Source organism: Pelodiscus sinensis, chromosome 2, assembly GCF_049634645.1.
Source record: "Pelodiscus sinensis isolate JC-2024 chromosome 2, ASM4963464v1, whole genome shotgun sequence".
In the NCBI taxonomy this organism is placed as follows: Eukaryota; Metazoa; Chordata; order Testudines; family Trionychidae; genus Pelodiscus; species Pelodiscus sinensis.
This window is the reverse complement of record NC_134712.1, coordinates 130,905,817-130,928,480: the sequence shown is the minus strand read 5'-3', so window position 1 is coordinate 130,928,480 and position 22,664 is coordinate 130,905,817. Positions and strand designations below refer to the sequence as shown.

Here is a 22,664-nt window from a genome sequence, read left to right as displayed (position 1 = left end):
CCCCACTCTCCTGCAGCTCCCTGCAGGAACCCAGCACACCCTCACTGTGGTCCCCAGTGCTGGGCAGTGGCAATCACAGCCCAACACACCCCAAGTGCCTGATGGAGCCAGCCAGGGCAGAATGCTGGGAACAGCAGGAGGGGGTCTGGCCTGGAGGCAGAGTGTGAGCACAGCCACAGTAAGCTGTTTGGGGAGGCATTATATAGTGCAACTTTATTTTTACATACTGTGCATAGTTAACTAGAATTTCCATGAAAATGAAAATGGAAGGAAAGGAAAACTAAAGTCGGTGCAAATATGAGGGGACAGTTTCTTATTAAATTTAAAAACAGGCAGAGTGTTCCAAATGCCCAGCATTACAGATGGAGGTTTTCTTGTACCCGAAGAAATGAAATTGCCAAAGGATTTGGAAAAGGCTGACAGTAAATCAGTCTAAGAGACGGGGAGGAGATCGACAGCAGAATTTTGTGTCTTCTCTCTTTTTAGTTCTATCAGTATAAAACTGGATGTCAGCATGGATTTGATTTAAATCATGATTTAAATAACTTGTCAGGAAGACTCGACTTTATCATGCTTTTCTACGTGAAGGTGCATTCTTGTTGGTGTGCATCATAAATGTATGCCCTTCTGTGATAGAGTATGTGTTTAATTCAAGTGGAAGAAAAAGCACGATACTGATATAAAATCTAGTTCACCACTAGTTTCTATGTATTTATATTTGTAAGGTTTGTTACTGCAGTGCATGCTCCCACTCAGTGACATAAAAATAGCACTCATCGCCTGGCAAGTAAACTACAGATCAGTTGGTTTTACATCCAAACACTGGGTGTAACTCAACTAAAACTGGGACCCAAATGTAGCTATTCATAGTAATTATGGGGCAAATAAGAAATGTAGGTGATCCAACATTAAAAAAACCCCCACCTTTTCATCCAGACCACTTGAACAGCTTTGGACAAATTTTTCTACATTTCTGTCAGTGACCTTCTTCCTTATTTATTTGCATTAATAATCAGGCATTTATCCCTAGGAAATTTCAGAGTCACTATTTGTAGCAGGTAAAAGCTGAAACCAGAGCAAGAGAGAAGTAATAATGGAAATAATATAAAGATCTGGTATTTTCCAAATTTACAAGTCAAACATTTTATTGTGAAATCTGGCTATGAGGCAGCTATATAGAGATCTTTATCACATTTGAGGAGTTAGCCCAGGAGAAAGGTAGAACAAAATGTTTAATTTCTAAGATGCATGCAATTTTCACTGAAAAATGCATTGATGAGAGTAAATCCAGATGAAAAGATGGGAGATTTGGACAAAAAGAAATTGATTTGTGTTAATGGGTCACTAGATGGGAAAGGAAATATACTCTCCTTCATTTTTGTAGTTCCCAAGGAAATTCTTTATAAATTATTATATAAATGGCATTTGACTCCAGTTAAGAGTAATCATATTTGTGCTACTAAGGAGGCTGTGAGGGTCTGTGGGGAAAGGGAACATACTTGCATGTGTGGTGGTTGTGACCGTAGGACTACTTGGGAGGAAATGGGAGATTCATCTTATGATAAAATGCCAGCATCTTAGTGATCCCCTGACCTGCCTACTTAATGCTCCAGTAAAGGAGCCAGTAAAATTAATTCCTTTTTTATTGTTAGCAGCTAGACATTGTATTACACACTATTGGAAAAAATGTGACACCCCTCCCCTCCCCAACTTCCTGTGGAATTGTGGGAGAGTAAATGATGGATTGTCTTTGTAATGGAAAAGCTTTCACACTGAGTATGTGCACAAGAGAAGTGACAAAAAGAGGAGAGGCATTTAGAAATTGCCCCTTCCCCCCATTATGTACTCCAGAGAGCAGGAGTCCCCAGTCAGCAAGCCAAAATCTTGAGCTAAATTATTTATTTGGGTATTAAGCTGATTCTGAATAAGTAAAGTACAACATATTATGTTAATGTTTTGTTGTAACGTTGCTTTAATAATTTTTAAATTGCATTTATCAGATTTCAAGGTTAAACCTTCATAACACATTGGCCTGAACTGGTCTAGTGCTGTGGTGTTCAATCAGTTGTGAACTAGTCACAGTTAACCAGTTAAATAGCCATTTCTGACTAGTGGCTAGAATGTTGGACACAACAGCTCCAGTGCCTTCTACTGGAGAGAATGTTACATCTGCTCGAATGTGTGTCTCCAGGGCAGGTTGTGGTTCCCAAATCTATATCATAAGGAGACTCAGGTTCATGTAGAGTGTGCACTTACTTAAAAATCGTGTCACTCATAGGAACCAGCCTAGTCCTTCCAGTTGCTATTTCCTATGTCTCTTTATATCTATTTCAATGGGTCTGTCCCCTATCGCATGAGGGACAGGTAGCCCCTACCCAAATATCTGGGCCATCAGGAAACTGATCCTCCTCTGAGTCTCTGGGGGACCACTTGAAAGAGTCACCCTGATTCAGAGAGGTCAAGTGGGAGATGATAGAGGAAGTGGACTTAGGGGGAGGGGAAGGGGAATAGCGTGTGTAGGATTTATAAATGACACCCCAGAGATTGGAAGGGGAGATTGAGTGGTATAAACAGCAGCTCTGTGGACAAGGCTGTGCTAACTAGTCAAACCACAGCTCCTATCTTCTTTTTCTTGCCAATAATCCTCACACCACTTTTCTCCTTTTTCTCCTGTTTTCATCTTTGCAAACAGGGGAGTGGGGGGAGTCCCCGCTCCAAAGAACTTGCAACCTAAATAAGAGAAGTCCTTTGAATTTGTAGAGCTCTGCATAAGAAAACTTAAGAGACAGAGGTCAAATTCTGGCCAGTCGCCATGCAGCTGCACAAAAAGTTCCCCTCCCTCTTGAGCCTATGCCCAGGGACTGGGTGGAATCCTAATGAGGAGCTTCAGTGTTTTTCTCCCCTAGAGTCCCTGTGGGAACTATGTGCCAAGAAGGGGCTGAGAGTGAGGAAGCCACGAAAAGCACAGTTATGAGAAGGCACCTTTTTCCAATGCTTATGCAGGACACATACCAGAGTGTGCTTAGGGTTGCCAGGTGTCCGGTTTTGAACCGGACGGTCTGGCATTTGATCTTTCTGCCCGGGAAACAAATTGAGAAAATACCGGACATATAAATGTCCAGTATTTTCTAAATAAGTAAGTTTTATTATGATCGTGAGTCTCAATACATAATTGCATACTGCCTGGCTGGTAGACATGCTCACGCTGCGTCAGCATGTCTACCAGCCAGGCAGTACACAACTATGCAGTAGAGAGGATGGGGCAGGGCTGGGACTGGGGCAGTATGGAATCCCCAGGGCCGGACTCGCCCGTGCGCCCCGCTGGGATCATGCGCAGGACGGGCAGCACACCGGGATCTGCAAGTGCCCAGGCCAGTCCTGCTCCCCACCAGCCAGTTCCCTCCTGCTTTTCCCCCCCGGCAAGCCCTGCCTCCTCCCAACCTCCTCCCAGCGAGTCCCACTCCCCCCGACCTCCTCCCATCTGGCCCTGCTTCCCGCCGGCTGGTTCCTTCCCCTGATCTCCCACAGCCCGCCTCCCCTCCCCCCACTCCCTCCTGGCCAGCCCTGCTTCCCGCCAGCTGTCCCCCCCACCCTCTGATCTCCTCTGACCAGCTCCGCTTCCCCCAACCTCCTCCTTGCCAGCTGCGCCCCTCCACCTCCCCCCGGCCCCATCTCAGATCAAGCGTGTCCGGTATCTTTTTGAAATCATCTGGTAACCCTAGGGCTACGTCTACACTGGCCCCAAATTCCGGAAAAGGGATGCAAAGCAAGTAAGTCAGAATAGGGAAATCCGTGGGGGATTTAAATATCCCCCCGCGGATTTAAGTAAACATGTCCGCCGCTTTTTTTCCGGCTTGGGGAAAAGCCGGAAAAAAGCGTCTAGACTGGCGCGATCCTCCGGAATAAAGCCCTTTTCCGGAGGATCTCTTATTCCTACTTTCAGGTAGGAAAAAGGCTTTATTCCGGAGGATCGCGCCAGTCTAGACGCTTTTTTCCGGCTTTTCCCCAAGCCAGAAAAAAAGCGGCGGACATGTTTACTTAAATCCGCGGGGGATATTTAAATCCCCCGCGGATTGCCCTATTCTGACTTACTTGCTTTGCATCCCTTTTCCAGAATTTGGGGCCAGTATAGATGTAGCCTTGGTGTGCTGTGTGGGAGCCTTCAGGAGGAATTCTGGTTCGGATGTTCTCCTGGAATTTCCAACTGCTGCAGTCTCTCCCTGAACCTAATGAATCTATCTGGATTCTGAGGGACTCTGGGCCAAAATCTAGCACAAAATAATGAGATTCGTACATGATTAAATGATAAGGGCAATTAAAACAAAAAGGCTTGGGCTTACACATTTAAATGGTTTCAGAACTCAGCTTACTATGACTTGAGGCGTAGGAGGAAGCCTGAAAGCTTGGGTGGGTATGCTGTGCGATATAATGGAGACGTTGGCAGTCAGGGTCACAGGAAAGGGTCCCTCAGTATGACTAGGGAAGCCTGATGGATCTCTTGGACTCAAAAGAAAACCTAATTAACTCAAACAATTTCACTTGTAAATGTTTAGTTCAGTCCATCCCTTTATTCTTAAGGGTTATTCTTTAGAACTGATTAGGGATGTCAGTGTTTAGATGACTATACAATTAAGTGGTAAGTCTGAGTGGGAGCTGGTGCCCATGGACTGGCTCTCGCCTGTGACCCCACACTGCTGCCCTTGATAGAGAGGCAGCAGTGTGGGGTGGCAGGGAGCTCCCTGGGTGTGGGGACAGAGTGCACTGGCTTCCACTCCTACCCCGGGGACTATTGAATAGTCGTGTAACCACTAAAATTTCACTATTCAATTACATGCTACAGCCTCTCTCCCAGTTACGAACGAGTTACGGACCAAATACTTGGCCATAACTCGATCCGTTCATAACTCGGACCCCATTGAGTTACACGTGACCGCGCTGTTCATAAGCGTGGGTCGTGTTCGTAACTCAGGGACCGCCTTTACGACTACTCAATGGGAGCTTTGGTCGTAAGTGCGAACGGTCGTAAGTCGACTGTTCGCAACTCGGGGAGCGGCTGTATCTAACTTCTGTAGCACTGACAAGATATGAATATTTTAATGTCAAAACCAAGCATCTGTATTAACTTTACGAGTTTTCCACAACATAAATTCTGTAACTCTTGACATCCTCTCCTTTAGCAGACTTCAGATAACTCCAGGTGCTGTTTAAGCTTGACTGCAAACTATTATCTAACAAATGCTGGCAAAAGTTCCTTCAATCCATTTGAATGTTTCTGCTGCCTTTTAAATTAGTTATGTTTCCTCTATGGAAAAATATTGCTGCATGAGAGTTTATTTTTACATCTTTATTATTTGGGACAGAAAAATTACTATAGACCCAGAAAAATGTCTCCATGTAAAATAAATCATATAATCAATGTGCACTCTTTTCTTTTGATGGAACATCTGAACACCATTCCAATCAAATACAATATGCTGCAGCCAAAGTAAGTAGACAATAAGAAGATGATGAGCCTGTCAAAACAGTGATCAAATGATCATATACAGTGGGGAGACTTTCAACCTTTTCATTTTAGAAATGCATTAGTCATTTATATGTCCCTCTTTCTCGAGTATTCAACTGATGGAATTTTCTTCTCCTTCTCTGTCTGCAGATTTTCTTTCTCACTATCCTAATTTTAAAAATAATTCTATTAAAAAATAGTAATTGCTATCTGGTTTCGTAAACAGTCAACATTTATACCATTATCCTTCAGTCAGCTCTATGAAGACAGACACTTGTGTCCATGCCAACTGCACTGCCAGAGTGGGGCTCTGCCAGGTTGCTAGCATCCACCAGAGCAGGCCCATCTTCTGTTGTCTATTCTAATTGCTGAAATCCAATTGTATTGCTTCCCTTTAGAGCTCTCCTTGCATCTCATGTGTGCACATTCATTTTGAGGCTGCCAGGTTGAATCACTTGTTCTCATTACAAACCACATTCTGATCTGCAGGAACCTGAACCAGGCTGTGTAAAAGGGAAAAGGTGTTATTGATTTTCTGAGGATGCTGTTGAATGATCAGAATAGTTCCCCTTGCCTTAAGGTCCCAGAGTTTCCCCTGGTGCAGTACTTGCCACTTACACTTTGTGTGAGATTTCAGCTAAACTTTGCATCTGTCTTACCAAAAGACGTCTGCATCACATCTCATTGTGTAAATTTAGTATGGTGTGTGACAAAGCTTGTACTCAAACTTGGTGGCTACTGCACTTTCAGGCGGATTGCTTGCCTTAGAGGCTCACGGCAGCCCTTTAGGCACCACAACCAGGACATCAGCCTGCTGTTAGTTGACCTACTCTCATCATTGGCCAGCATGAGGTACAGAGGGAAACCAAACTCCAGGGTCTTGGTGAAACCCCCCTCTCCCCATAGCACAGTGCTGGGTAAACCCCTTTCTTTTCCCCAGACAGTCTTTTCCCCAAGTGGAAATGGGGAAGTAGGTGATAGAGAGAACACGGGCCCACCCTCTATTCCAGGTTCCATTCCAGGTCCCCGTAAAAGCAGCTGCCTATAAATGTCTCCAACAGCAGCTGTGAGACAGCCACAAAACCCTGGGCTACTTCCCCACACCTTCCCCAGCACCACTTTTATCACAGGTTCTTTCTTCTAGTACCTGCTTGTGCTTGCAACTTCTAGATTCTCAATAGCTCCTTCTGTCTTCTCAGCTCCCCACACGCTAACTAACTGCAGACAAGCTCTTTTTAACCAGTCTCAACTGGTTCTTTAATTGGCCCCAGGTGTTCCAGCTAGCCTTAGTTGACTTGACTTTAGAAGCCCACTTAATTAGCTTGAGGTGCTTAATTTCCCTTATTGATTTTGGCAAGCTTCTGCTGGTTCTGAACTATCCCATGCCAGTTTACCCTGGGAACAATGATTTACTCAATCTAAAGCTAATATAACCCCTTCTGTCACTCTCTTGTACCCCTCAGGCCTGACCCTGTCACAGGTGAGAATACAAATCAAAGTCGCAATAGCTGTTAAAACTGTGTGTTATGGATTTGCGAACAAACCACTAACTTTCTCAGAGTTTCATTTTTATTAAACGTACTTTTAGAATCCTTTCATCGAATCTCAGAGTGAGACCACCTTGTGTCTAGATCAGCATGCATGTGGGCAATACAGTTTTTGATCACCATGGTCTCATTTCTATTTTCTGGCCTCAAACTATCCAAACTGTGTATCAGTTGACAGTCCTGCCACTCTAATGCTCCCTGTAATTTCCCTGGTTTATTTGTTTGTTTTTGGCATCAATCCTGACTTTCTTACTTTATTTTTTTCCTCATAGCCCAAAGAGCCTGTGTTACTTTGTTGGTTCTTCCATGGCTAAAGACCATAGAATGGAACACTCTGCCTTAAACATGCCAGATGTGTCGCTGCCGAGTTAATGGCCTTCAGGGTGACACTTGGTGCTTTCTTCCACTACCCCAGTCCTCTCTCAGGGAAGGACCATGCTGCCTGTCCCCATGAGCCCAAGAAGGAGGAAGTGGGAGAAGTGCACCTGTTTCTGTCAAGGTAGAAACTGTTCCCCGGACTAAATTCCTGGTAATTCAGTGTTTGGGACTCTGCCTGGCTGGCCTGATGGCTAGTGTTCTGCATTATTATTATTATTGTGGAAAATCTGAATAGTTCATGACTTATATATAATGTACTTTGAGAGGGAATCATAATGGAAAGGGGAGAAGTTAGTATTTGAGTGCTGCATGTGATCTTTCCAGATTTCCTGCACATTCAAGAGTCAGACTGGTTGAGTTCTTTCAGTGTAAGATGCCTGGGCATACATGATTGTTATCCAGTTGCTAGATACATGCCAGTTGGTTACTAGCACAATTTGCATCCACAGGTCAAACAATACATTTTTGATAAACTTAAAAAACAATAAATAGCCTGGTAGCACTTTATAGACTAACAAAACATGTAGATGATATCATGAGCTTTCGTGGGCACAGCCTGCTTCTTCAGAGGAGCGGAGTTTTGAGTTTAGGATGTGCAGACCAAAAATAAATAGGGGAGAAGGGGAGGGGGGAAAAAGGAGGGGAGTGGGAAACAAGGAGCAGAGGGTATGGAAATATCAAAGGGAAAAACAGGAAGGCAGAACTGGGAGTCAGTAAGCACCTGAAGATTGGATAGTTAAAATGAAGCAAATAAGAATCAAAGGCAATAACAGGCATCTACACAAAGAGCTTGTTTGCACCTTCATTGAATGTTAGGTTGATAGTGTCCCAACCATCCATTATCACGATTGAGTAGGCTATCAGAATGAGAATTGAATTTGTAAATGAATTGTAATTCCAATGCCTGTGTATTTAGCTAGTAGAATTTGTTTGTGACCAGACAGCCACTTGAAGATCTTTTAAAGAGTGATTAGGTAGATTGAAGTGTTCCCCAGCAGGTTTCTGTACGGTCCCTTTACGGATATCTGATTTGCGTTCATTGATTCTTTCCGGTGGGGACTATCCAGTTTGTCCAATATATATAGCAGTGGGGCTTTGATGGCATAGATCAAATTACTGGATGTGTAGTTAAATGACCTTTTGATTTGGTAGCTTATGTTGTTGGCTCCAGCGATGAATTCGCTTGTATAGATACGTGGGCAGAATTGATACATATCGTTCGCTGGTTGCAGGGCATTTTTGTTCTCCAAAACATTAGCCCACTTGGGCCTGGGCATTTCCCCTTTGTTTCTGGCAGTAAAATGGCCTCTGATGCTGGAACACAAACTAGGGGCATGTCTACTGTGCACTGCAGTTTGGACTAAGGGGATGTGAATAACAGTGTGCATCCAAGTGCTGCGCTGTAGCTCCCCCATTTTGCACTGTGGAAGCAAACTAAGTTCCTAGCTTGTTTTAGCTTTTCCCAGTGACACGCAGAATCGAAAAGGGAGCGAGACATTGCAGCTCTTCAGTGCATGCTGGTATTCATACTTGTAGTTTGAACTGCAGGGCAACATAGACCTGCTCCATCTAAATCAATTATGACATTGCCACAGACCAGAGAACAGCTTGTGTTGATTTATTTTGCTCCCCACATTGTCCAAAATGATTCCTGGATTTGTACTGGCATAACAGAGATCAGAATCTGTCCCTGCATAAGAAAATCAATGGCTATGATCTGACCTAATTTGGGACATGGACAAAACCACACTTCAGTGGTTCTGATGTTATTTCAATTACTGATGTGACTTTGCTGACTTCAGTGGAGTTATTTAAAATGAATGGCAGAACCTGGAATAGTATCTGTTTCCTAAGGGTACTGTCTGAGGTCTGGCAGTACTGAGATTCCTGCATAACTACCAGTATGTTCAGGTTTCCAGTTACAATCCAACCTCATCCATCCTGCTTTGCAACTTATTAACACTGTTTTTCCATGTAGGCTGCTCCAAAGTGACGTGCATTAGTTTGACCCGTGAAGCCTCCATCAAACTGTCCCCATTACATGGCAAACAGATCTCTATCCGCTATCTGGACATGACAGACTGCTTTGTGCTTGAGGATGAAGGCCTGCACACCATAGCTGCGCACTGCACTCAGTTGACTCATCTGTACCTGCGCCGCTGCGTCCGCATTACCGATGAAGGCCTCCGTTACCTAATGATTTACTGCACATCCATCAAGGAGCTGAGTGTGAGCGACTGCCGCTTTGTTAGCGACTTTGGCATGCGGGAGATTGCCAAGCTGGAGTCACGCCTGAGATACCTCAGCATCGCACACTGTGGACGCATCACAGATGTGGGCATCCGCTACATTGCCAAATACTGCAGCAAGCTGCGCTACCTCAATGCGCGGGGCTGCGAGGGCATCACAGACCACGGTGTGGAGTACCTCGCCAAAAATTGCACAAAACTCAAATCGCTAGATATTGGCAAGTGCCCACTGGTATCAGACGCTGGTCTGGAGTTCCTGGCCCTGAACTGCTTCAACTTGAAGCGCCTGAGTCTGAAGTCATGTGAGAGCATCACAGGCCAAGGCCTACAGATCGTAGCTGCAAACTGCTTTGACCTGCAGATGCTGAATGTGCAGGACTGTGAGGTTTCTGTGGACGCTCTGCGTTTTGTTAAACGCCATTGCAAACGCTGTATTATTGAGCACACCAACCCTGCTTTTTACTGAAAGGACACCCTGCACCTGTTGATTAAAAAACCATTAAAATATTGATATATAAACACATGCTCGCACATACAGTACCCATCTCTTCTCTCTATGGATCATGGGAGTCAGCTTTCTTGTATGGTGCTGATGAGGTCTGTTTTTTAAAAAGAATATATTTTTTGTTTTAAATGATCACTTTTTTGTTTGATTTGGTCTCTGTGGAGATGCTTCCTTAACCCAAAAACAGTAAGTACTCTGCAACACCATTGCAGAGCTTTTGCCATGGTGATCCTGACCATTTCCAGGCACAGACATGATTTGTCTCGAAATCTTTCCTCCAACACGGGTGATGCAACACCATCTTGTCTAAGTAGCATCTTCTTGGAAGTTTCTTAACCACATTCCCACAATCCCCAAGGAAATATTGGGTAGGATTTACAAATATGTTCAATGTTGGTCTAGCTCTACTTCCATTGACTTAAAGTAGGTAAAGTTAATGTGAGTTGAGTTAGCTAACGCCAAGCTCATTTGAAAATCCTACCTCTAGGAATACCTCTTCAGCAGCCTGGATGTAGTTCACTAATATGCTAACCTACTACCCCCATTGCACAGGTTGGAAGCATCCTCAGCTAGTAGATGTATTGGGGACCATGGGACCTCTGGGTCCATTTAGTAGTGTCACTAGCATTTGAGAGGAAGGAATATTTTTATGAATTGTAGAAAGCAGCAGATGCTCCTTTACAGGTCACTAAAAGGAAAAATTAACATTTTACAAATTGTTCTGAGAAATCATATTTTGTTACTACTATAAATTAAGATGCTGCAGCAGCACTCCAGGGATTCGTCAAATGTCTCCGAGTGGGTCATACCAGGGCAAACCGTTGAAAGTCCCAGTAGTTGTTCTGTCTCAGAGTAACGCTTGTTGTTGCCATCAAGCCTGTTTTAATTCCTTTATAGGTGCAAGGAGCCATTGCAACAAACTCTTTTTAGGTAAGGAATTTGTAGGCATTATACACACAAGCACACACATTTCCTAGGGCCTTTCCAATTTAAAGGCTGGATAGTAGATTTCAAGAGTTGAAACTCATTAGCCTGATATCAGATCACATCTCTGAGAGAGGGGCATTTGGAATTGTATCCATATTAGAATTGGTTTCTGTGCAGCCATGACAGCTATGTTCCTTTCAACTGAAGACATGGCTGTTGCTGGGCAAAGAATCGCACTACACTTGAACCTTTTTCATCTGGCAAGCCTGGGAAACAGTGTATGCCAGATTGAAGATTTTGCTGGGCTAGGGAGGGCATGGTGGGGTCTGGGTGTTAGGGAGATGGGGCTGAGGTGCTTTCATGGCACCCTGCTCCCAAAGGCAGATGATGTGCCACACCACACCACCACTGCTATGGGAGCAGTAGGGAAAAGCTGCAGGGAAAGTGTGTCAAAGCCACGTCCTCCTCCATACCAGGAGTGTTCCTTGGTTAGGGACACCTGCTGTGTGGAGGTAAAAGTGTATCAGCTCTTCCCTGCTTAGTTGGAGACTTATGCTAACAGATGTTACTGTTATAGCTATTATACCTGCTCTCTCTTGCACTCCCATGCACTCAGTTATGAGGCTTCCACCTACTCATTGCCCCCTTCTTTCCCTGAGTATGTGACCATTTCATGGTAACTTCCATCACAGTCTTCTGGCACCTACTTTCCCACTTATTTCTGGCAAGTTCCATTCAGTCCTTAGATCTGAAAGCCAGACTCATCGGAAGTAATGATATTTTCAGACAGACCTCCTGCAAATGATTGACAATTGGTTCATATGTTAGGCTCAATCATTGTAAATGTCTCAGCTAAAGAGATGTGGGAAGGAAAACACTCTTTCTGGTTTTCATAGAATGGTAGCTGCACCATCTCCAGACAACATTAATGTCCCTGCACTGTAGTGAAAATCCATGTGTTTAAGAACACCAAGGAAATAATCTCTAGCCATACTTACACAACACATAAAAGGCAAAGCTGTCAGGATGATCCCAATGATGTGAATTGTGTCCTACTTGTGAAAAAAAGATCTTTAACCTGTGCATATTGCTTTTCCATCAGTTTGTGTATTTCTTTACCTGAAGGATATTATCAGGTCATGGACAAACTCATTAAGCCTCCTTCAGTTCCTTCTGAATTCAGTAACACTGTCCAAAAGAGGTGAGGGGTAAAGGCCAAAATGATTGTGGGGAAAAGATCTCTTTATCACCACTCTCTCGCTGTTAGGGAGTGGTGCAATTTTATGTCACTAACATCAATTTAGTTTCCTTTTTTTACAAAGCTGATTTCACAGGCAGGTTGCCCAGTGGATTTTATCCCAGTTAGCTGTTGTCTTCACTGTCCCCAAGAAGACATTGAATCCATTCTCAAGGTTGGTGTGAAATTGGTTTAACCATTTGCACTCAGTCTTGTTAGTGACATTTAAGTGTTTATAAAAAGTTGCTACCTTTCCAGCTATGCTAAATTGAATGAATATTGCTACATGGTTTTTAAAGATTCTGATGTCTTCAGTTGGCCTGTACTTTATGAATCTCACTATAAAGCCTTAATTTACTACCAAGAAATAAAGCAGTATATTGGTAACTGACAAATATGGGTGGTCATTTGAGCTAATCAGTTAATTTCTGGCTGATCATGGGGAGAGACTTAAAATATTCCCAAGGTTTAGTTTTCTCTAGTTCATTAGTATGTGAGTGGACATCTCACTAAAAACTCATAGTTGAATATAATTCAGGATTTCCCTACAGAAAAGATTACAAGAGACAGCAGTGATGGCCTCCATATCTGTTTAGAATTTTCCTTCACTCGGTCAGACTTGATCTCAAAATGTGGTTGGTGATTGGCAAGTATTTGAAACAAATGTCAGTATTTCATTACATTTACAAGAAATTCTTGAAGGTACCTTGGCTAGTTTAAAACCCAGCTTAATGTTAACTTGATCTTTTAAAAATAAATGTAAGAATATAGAGCACTTGTATGATCTGAGTAACTATTACCCATTGAGTGTGCCATTCTACCAAGGGTCAGGCTCAATGCAGACATATAATAACCATTATTCTTCACACTTCACAGAGACACTCCTCTTCTGAGAAATCACGTGTGTTATTCTGGGTGGGTATGGAAGATGAATGAAGACTTGAATCCATTTTAAAATAATCTCAGGTGGCCCTAATCTTAAGTGCTATACTATTGTGAAGCTGAAATTGATTTCAAGAAAATTTCCATGTAATTTATTGATACTACAGTAGTCAAGTGATTTAAAACAATTAATTGATTAATCACAGCATTTTTTTAAAATGCACAATTAATTGTGCTGTTAAACAATAGAATACCATTTATATAAATATTTTAGGACTTTTTCCAAATTTTCAAATATATTGATTTAATTTACAACACAGAGCTCACTTTATATTTGGGCTGTAAAAATAAAACAAATTATTTTTAATTCTCTGACTACAAGTACTATGGTTCAATCTCTTTATCGTAAACTTAAAAAATGTAGAATTATGGACATAAACTAACTACATTGAAAAATAAAACTTGAGGTCCACTTAGTCATACTTCTTGCTCAGCCAATTGCTTATACAATCAAGTTTGTTTACATATGTTGGAGATAATACCACTTGCTTCTTGTTTACAATGTCACGTGAAGGTGAGAACAGGTATTCATGTGTTAAGACTGTTCAGTGTGTTTTAGCAAAAACAATGAGGAGTCCTGTGGCACCTTGAAGGCGAATAAATTTATTTGGGCATAAGCCTGATGTTTCATGCATCTAATGAAGAAAGTTCCAGCTCACAAAAGCATATGCCCAAATAAATGTTAATCTTTAAGGTGCCACAGGACTACTTCTTGTTTACTACAAACCACATATTGGTTCAAGCCAATGATTTGCATCTAAATGAACTTTCACTATGTCTAGAATTAAGTAAAATCAAAATCATTTCTCTCAGTGAAAGTGGGGAATTGGTATGAAGTTTAACATGTTTGTCTTTGCAGGTTATGCTTACTTGGCCTACTACAAAATGTAAAACAGTTTCTATAGAGAATCTTGAAGCAGAATCAGGATCCAAGATTCACTAACTCCATTCTAGATAGTGAATATATGGCTTTTGAAAAAAATCTGAATTTTGTCTTTATACTGGAGAATCAAAAAAGGAGTTACTGCAAATATAGTGCTAAGAAAATTATGTCAAAACTAACATGAAAGGGAGCATATTAAGAAGCTTCAGGGGGTAGTAGAGTTAGTCTGTACAGAAGAAAACAACAGCTGTCTGACAGCACTTTATAGACTAACAAAACATGTAGATGGTATCATGAGCTTTCGTGGGCACAGCCCACTTCTTCAGATGACCGGAGTTCTGAGTTTAGGATGTGCAGACCCAAAATAAATAGGAGAGAAGGAGGGAGGGACTGGGACTGGAATAGTAGAGGTGGAGAAATTGTGACTGAAAGTTGGAGGGGAAAAACTGAGGCTGGCCGGGAAAGGATAATGGAATTGGGAGACAAGGGAGGGTAGGATTGATTGGACAAGTAGACTGGGAACTGGTGGGAAGCTTAATAAGGAAGCTGTAAGGTTTGAGCAAGGAGACTAGGACTGAGAGTCAGTTGACTTAGGGGAGAATGGTGAGGTTCCTGTGTGGAGAGATAGTATGAGGTCATGGAATTAAGGGTTTTATCAAAATGAATGTGCCTTAAATTACACTGAAACTTCCTTGGAATAAATTGCAGCTTCCCAAGAGAAATGAATTCTGGTTGCACAGCCAGCCTTCTTTCGGGAACTTGCTGGCTTTGGCGTGCCGAACCTTGATGTTCTTTGACACAGTTTTTTGTGTTCTATATGAGTGATTCCAGAACAACTACGACAATGGCTAGCAGCAACGCAACTGTCCACAAGTGCCTGGCCTGTTTTAGTCCTAGCAGTGGTTCTGCCAAATTATAATGGAGAAAGAGAAACTTTGAATCTGTTCAGCTCCTTCCTTTCCTGTTGAGATGAACCCAGGTGCCAATCACAAATGGCAGTGGCATCCTTGTCACCAGAGGCTCATCTCGGTTCACAGCGACCAGCATGCTCTCCAGCCATCAAAACATACTGGCCAGAAGCCATTCACCTCTGCAAAATAAGCCATGTTTTTAAATGAGGATGACCTAGATGTAAAAGCCTCCTAAACAGTTGCTAGGGCAACATAAGAAGTTCTGGAATTATGGTGAGTAAATTTATTCCTCCTAGGCACTCTCAGCAGTACAACTTTATATTCCAAAGAAGAAAATCTTGGATTTCATAGATACATTTACTGCCAGTAAAAAGATTTTTTTTTCCTGAGCTATTTGTCTTTCAGCTTCCACAGCCAATATACTTTCAGAGCCTGATTTTCTTCATTGACTTCAGAGAAGTTACTACTGTCTTTCTCTTGTATAAATGAGATGCTACAAGGAAAATATATGAATAATCAGGTTCATAAAGGAGAGAGTTTGTTTTTGCAGCTCATTTCAGCAATATCAACTTAAACATTTTGCACTGAGGCCAGAATCAACTCTGCTTCAATTATGACTCTTCTGACATGCTGAGGAAAATCAGAGGCCATTACTGTAGGGATAATCAAAAGCAGGTTCAAATTACTTCCGGATAACATTCTGTCAAACAAATATTTTTCTTTAGGTCAAGCTTGAATTCAGAGGCATACAAGCACAATAGCCATTAAATAATTTTTTTCCTATAAAGTGGCTAAGATATTTGTGGTATAGTAGCTCCCTTGTGGTATAGTAGCTTTCCACTCTGGAGAAATTTTCTTCTGAATGTTTTTCTGTCTTCAGTAATGTTGGGTCATTTCCCCTGTCCTCTGGATGCTCATCGTTTTTTATTTATACTATGTTTTTTTTCCAGTGGACTCCACTAATGCAGATTTTTAAAATATTGTGATTGTAATGATCCAGTTGGCTACAGTTTCACTAGATTAATCCATTAAAAATACAAAAGTTACCAAACAGTGACAGCAGAGGCTTGGAAAGCAAAAAGATTTGTTTATAAAAAATAAATAAAAACAAAGTTAACAACAATAAGCCCTTCACTCATAATGAAGAACATAAAAATATCCATAATTTTATAATAAATAATATCCATAGTCCCCAAATATTTGTCAGTGTTAGAAATTATTAATTTTCCTTCCTTTTTTGAAAGAAACTGATGACTCAAACTGTGATGAAAATGTAAGCAAAAAATAAAAAGACAAAAATAGTAAGAGAAGCAAAAGCACTAGTGCCGCCAACAGGGAATTTGTATATTTTACAATCTCTTCTTGCATTGTCTGATGGTCCACTCACCTCAATCCCCGCCCTCCCCTGTAGTGGGAAGCCAGCACTGGTGCTTCAACTTCATGGGGGAGGCACGGGGCTGGAGCATCAGTGCAGGCTCCCCAGTGCACAGAGGCAAGCCCTTAGCCTGCGGCCCACCTGCAAGATGGTTGCCGATCACTTTGAGAACCACTAGTCTAACTGACAATGGTCCCACAGTTCATCTCTTTCCATGGAGTAGAGAGGGTGGAAGGTGTGCACACTGATATACTCACAGAGTGAGCTGGCTGGGGCACACGGCTGCTGGGGACAGGAGAGGTGGCTTCGGACAACTCAATTTTTTCAGAGTTACAAGTATATAAACAAAATGTTAAATTATAATACACTGACAAGACATAACTTACAATTTGTTCAAGTCCAGAGAGATCTGTATTTCTCTGTTTTCACACTGCCTAGCATTGTGTGATTCTGCTTGAAGTTTCTAGGTGCTAACCTAATATAAATGTTAATAATTAGAACAGTCAAAAAAGAAAACAATAAATAATTTTAAAAAACAGATTCAATGTGTGCAAGGATTAGGGGAGTGGTAATCTTTTGCCCTTTACCACTCTTGGGGCATGTCTAGATGACATGGCTCCATCGACAGAGCCGTGTAGATTTGTTTACTCAGCAAAGGAAATGAAGCGGCGATTGAAATAATCGCTGCTTCATTGAAATAAAAATGGCTGCCATGCTGTGCCGATCAGCTGTTTGGCAGCACAGCGCTGTAGTCTGGACGCTCTGCAGTCGACATCAAAGGCATTTTTCGACCTCCCCAGTAAACCTCATCCCATGAGGTATAATGGGGAGGTCAACAAATGCCTTTGATGTCGACCGCGGAGTGTCCAGACTACTGCGCTGTGCCGCCAAACAGCTGATCGGCACAGCATGGCAGCCATTTTTATTTCAATGAAGCGGCGATTATTTCAATCGCTGCTTCATTTCCTTTTCTGAGTAAACAAATCTACACGGCTCCGTCGATGGAGCCATGTCATCTAGACATGCCCCAAGAGCCATGTAGTCTAGACGTGCCCTTGGTGATGAATGATGGCTTCAACCTTTCTTTGAAAGAATAAAATTCTTAGCAAGCTGATCAGGACAGACATACTGGGCTCTTTTTTCCCCTGCCTGTGCTAAAGGACAAATCTTTGCAGGATTTGAATAATGAAGTCATTTGAGACTAGTGCCCTGGGTTATAGCTGCTGCTCTCCCTTTTCCTGGTCAAATGGGAGGTGATGCTGAATCACAAATTGAGAATCACATGGGTTATCCTAACACTTAATCTAGTTCAAAGAACACCATTCCCTGCTCTGCTGCCTGCAGTATCATTAACTGTTGAAAACAAAACAGAACCCTAAACTCAAGCCTGGTAGTTAACTGGAGAAATTAGGGGTTCAATTCTCAGCCACACTAAGGCCCCTATGGAAGCTTTTTGGCTGAAAAAGAGCTGGCATATGGGTTTCTAATTTTAGCTCTGCTCTCAACTTCCCAGGTAAGATATATGACAGGGGTGGGGTGAGGGAGATAAGGGAGGGAGCCAGAACAAAGAAGGAGCATGGGCCACACACTCTCCTGTTCTGTTTCCCAGGGGTCCAGGGTGGCAGAGCATTGAATTACAGCAGCCCTAAGACTGCCCTCAAACTATGGGAAGCACAAATACAAGTAGCTCAATGGTATAGGCAACTCGTGGTAGCACTCAGGAGGTGCACCACACCCAATGCCACTGTCATAATGTTAATTGCTAAATGGGTTGCCTCCATGTGCTACCTTTCTGGGTGGCCCTCCCTGAACTCTCTCCCTTCCCACGCAAGCACCAGGCTCCCCTGCTCTATGACACAGCCATAATTGCCTCTTCCTCCTCCACTCTGACACACATGAAGACACCATGTTCCTGTGCCAAGCATAGGAGTGGAGTACCTATGAACTAAGGCTAATTTGCTATTGTATATTTGCTGTACCTAGTGCACAGGTACCAGTGCTCAGGAACTTCTGTTACAATCTGAATTCTAGAGTGCTCACAAACACATCCTCAGGAATGGGCCTCAGCTGTGTATTACAGAATATAACAACCAATTTGAGTCTTCCTTGAAGAATTCCTACAAAACAATGACAAAATACACTGTGGTTCCCATTCTTCCAGCTCAGTTTATCTGATGTTCTTTGTCTCCACACATTTTTGCTTTGCTTTATTCAGCCTTGGTGGCCCATCCATCCCATCCCCACCTTTCTTGTTGCTCTGCAATGACCCCAACTCTCTGGCTGGCACTTTTGTTTTAAAATCAGCATCCCCTACAGCAGATGTTACAGCAGCTGCACCCTTCAGAAACACTTGACATTTTTCCTTTTTACTGAAAAAAAAGCTAAATCAGAAGAAGCTTAATATAACAAATCCCTGAGTTTGTGTAATATAAAAATAACAGTCCTGCTATATGTGTGTAAATGCCAGCAAATGAGTTCTAACTCAATTTTCACCAGTAGCTTTGGAGCATCTATTGATCCTTTTCAGACAAAGGCTGACTTGTTGGGAAAAAACTAATGGCTGATGACAGCATTAAATGAATTTATTTCTCTCTTGCTATATTCTTCTATACTAAGAATCATAATATATGCATCATCTCCATCATTCAAACAGTGGCTTAGTATTTCTGAAATCCCGTATTTCATTATTTTAATTATATGTTGTACCCTGGTACTCACTGAAGGGTTAAACAGCTTTGGGTAGTTGCTAAGTAACAGTTTTCTAGCTTGGGAATCACTGATTGACCAGTTTTTAAAAAATGATTGCTTGCCTGTTTATAGCCTTGATAAAGATTTCTCCAAGCTGAATTTCTCAGCTCTCGTTCTTCAGCATGTGAAGATGAATTAATTTCTCTTAATAAATGCTGTTGATATTTTTCTAATTTGTCCTAGACACTTGATACCGATTACCCTAAATGAAGCAAATTACTGACATGAAAGTTGTTGGATTAAAAGCCCTGGTAACTACAGCTTCCATTTCTTGCCACCCACAAAAAATGGATTGGCTGACCGTTAAAATTGCTACAGCAAATTGTGCAACCTAGTATAAAACGAATACCATTAAAATATGGTAATATTAAGTTAATTTCCATAAATAATCTCTCAGGGCACATCTACACACACGGCTAAAACTGAAATAAGGTACGCAGCTTGAGCTACATCAATTGCATAGCTTAAGTTGAAATAGCTTATTTTGGGTCTTGGCGCTGTCTGCACAGCAGGAAGTCCAAGAAAGAGCACTCTTCCTCCAGCTTCCCTTACTCCTTGTAAAATGAGGGTTACAGGAGTCAGAGTAAGAAGTCCTCCAGCTTGACATTTTGTTGAAATAACTGCTTGCTATGTAGACGTGGGCTATGTTATTCCGAAATAACAGTGTTGTGCAGACATAGCTTTTTCCCTACAGTTAATACATGTGAGTAGCAATAGCAGTGAAGTATGAAAATTCACCTGACACAAAACACTAGCAACTTGATTAAAGCTCTTCGGTGGCGAAGTTATTTTTGAAAATTTTACTGGGTCACATTTTCCATACTGCCTCTGGGTCCCTGAAAGTCAATGGGTGGCCTGCATTTTGGACCCTGTCAGCATGTCTTGAGTGCCATCCTTAGGTGACAGCCTGGATTCCTACACCTTCTTTTGGGTGGGCAGCAGCCTCTGGGTTTCCAACTGTGGTAAAAGCACAAGCCCAACTTTAGCAGCTATGTCCCTTTGGCATCCTATGATTGCATAATTTTGTAGTGATGCAGAAACAGCATCTTCAAATGAAAATATTATTTATTCATTCCTAAAAGTTACAAGCGTGTAGAGCACATTAACGGATCCTATGTACAGAAGCTTATTTACACCTAAATTTCCCCCACCATTGTTATAAGTCCAGCTGCCTCCATCACTTGCTGGGAGAAACAGACTGACTTGCTCACAGCATCTGTGTCTGTCAGTTGGGGTGTCAGCCTGAGTGTGGTGACAACTCTTTCTCCAGGTCAGTGGCTGTAGGAGTTAATAGACATTTTGGTCCCACACTTTAGTCTTGGGAAGGGTAAACCATCGCAGTCTGGGTGGAGCCAGACAGCTAGGCCCAGATCCTCAAAGGTGCTAAGTTCCCAGTAAGTGAGAGTTAGGTGGCTTAATCCTTTTGAGGATCAGGATTGCAGTTTGTTCTCCATTGATGCCCCAGCCATTGTTAGTTCAGCTGCTTTGAAGCTGGTCATCCCAGGTATCTTACCTTTGCTATTGTTTCTTTCCAAAGAGTTTTCCCCTTGCAGCATCCTTTGAGTTCACTCTATGCATTCAGGCAGGATAATACTACACAGATGTATTGAGTTGCCCGTAAAAAACAGTTTTCCCCAGTTTTTGAGAAGGACAGTCCCATTTTCAAAACTGACTTAGGCACTATGGCTCAGATTTGTAAAGATATTTAGCCACTTTGTAAAGATGACTTTAGCTGTCCAGCCACTGATCATCCCTATTTTTAAGAGGAATAAATTAATATTTGCTCTTCTTTGTGAAATACTCAGAGCGCTATGAATACAGAGTGCTGTAGAATTGTCAACTTTTAGTATTTTTTATTAGTTATAAATAGGAAATTAGGTGTAGGCCACTTTAAGACTATAGCTCCCTCTAAAACTAAGTGTGGTCCATGCCCTACACACTGGCTAAGTCCACCATCACTTGTCAGTTTTTCCCATCTCCATATGCTACCAACTCCCCATGGCATCTCTTGTGCCCCCCATTAGTCCTGGGAAGTGTTGTCTGTCTTGTCTCAAGCTCGCTAAAAATCCTGGTTTGTGACACAGATAAAACCAAATAAATTAACACAAATCTCAAGAACTAGAGATTTGCAATCAGATAAATGATTGCACAAACTATTTAAAGCTGACTTTCTTGTATAGGAGCTGTTTCCCTTTTTGTGATTTTAATCCACATCACAATGGACTACTTTGGTGTTTTGTTGAGCAAGAGCTCCATCTAAGGGGAAAGTACTAAAATCCTCATCAGAAGTAAGTGCATTTCTACTTTGCTAAAATTATGCCATCTGAAAAAGTCAGCAAGAAAAATTAAACTATATGAACTTTTCTTCCAAAACTGGAAATTAGTCCCTAACTAGCATATATTTTAGAAACAGCTATAACGTTGCGGAGCTTGATTTTAAGTTATTTAAGCTCTAAGTAAAGCTTAAGGTTTTTTCCTGTTATGAAAATGTCTTTCTGAAGCTTAAATTCCTTTACTGCATTACTTCTTCCTACATGCCTTTTTCATTTCTGGCCTGTTTCCTTTAACTACTTCTTTCATTCTCTTCTCTGAAAATTTTTTTATGTTGCCACAGGAAAAGGCACATCCTGCCAATTCCCAAACTGGCTACGTCTAGACTACATCCCTTTTTCGGAAAAGGGATGTAAATTAGACATATCGCAATTGCTAATGAAGAGGGGATTTAAATCTCCCGCGCTTCATTAGCATAAAATGGCTGCCGCTTTTTTTCGGCACGGAGCTTTGTTGGAGAAAAGCGCCAGTCTAGATGCTGATCTTTCAAAAAATAAAGTCTGTTCTTAAAAACCCATTTCTGTGAAGTCTTCCTAGATTAATTGCAGCAAAAATACTGCCAGAGTAGTTGGGTTTGCATGTAGTCCTGTGTACAGCTTTTGTCTGTTAGATGATAACATGGGGTCTATACATGTTTTGTAAATCAGTAAACCCTACAATGGGGGGAGGTGGGTAGATTCTGCAGCTTCTCCTGGCCTATTATACCTGCCACCTATGAGGCAGCATACACATTTTTATCCTCACTTTGTGTTAACAAAAGAACTTTGAACAAGGAGGGATTTCAAGTTCCAACTACATATGCAAAATCATGTTTTCTTTAATCCATTTCAGTTGCTGTAATTTTAAGGGGAATGTGGTACAAAGCCAGTCACATTTCCATCTGAAAAGTAGTGATAGAGATGCAGCCGGGTTAGTCTGGTCTAGCTGAAACAAAAGACAGGACTATGTAGCACTTTAAAGACCCATCTTGTTAGTCTTTAAAGTGCTACATAGTTCTGTCTTTTGTTCTATCTGAAAAGTATGTGCCTGCTATTGATCTAAATGGAAAGTATTCTTGGTTTGTGAGGTTAAGTTGTTTTCTTTCTTTTTTTCTGGAATCCCACAAGATTTATCCTCCAGGTGTTCATG

At 41.9% G+C, this 22,664-nt stretch overlaps 1 protein-coding gene across 2 annotated transcripts in view; it reads left to right on the top strand.

The window, feature by feature from the left end:
• FBXL7 (F-box and leucine rich repeat protein 7) overlaps positions 1-10,198 on the top strand; it is a 323,839-nt gene extending 313,641 nt beyond the window's left edge. For both annotated transcript variants that reach the window (XM_006117085.4, XM_006117086.4), the window contains exon 4: positions 9,407-10,198. In XM_006117085.4, the coding sequence (XP_006117147.1) occupies positions 9,407-10,143 (737 nt within the window). In that variant the 3' untranslated portion in view covers positions 10,144-10,198. The remainder of the gene's footprint in view (positions 1-9,406) is intronic.
• Positions 10,199-22,664: the final 12,466 nt, after the last annotated feature.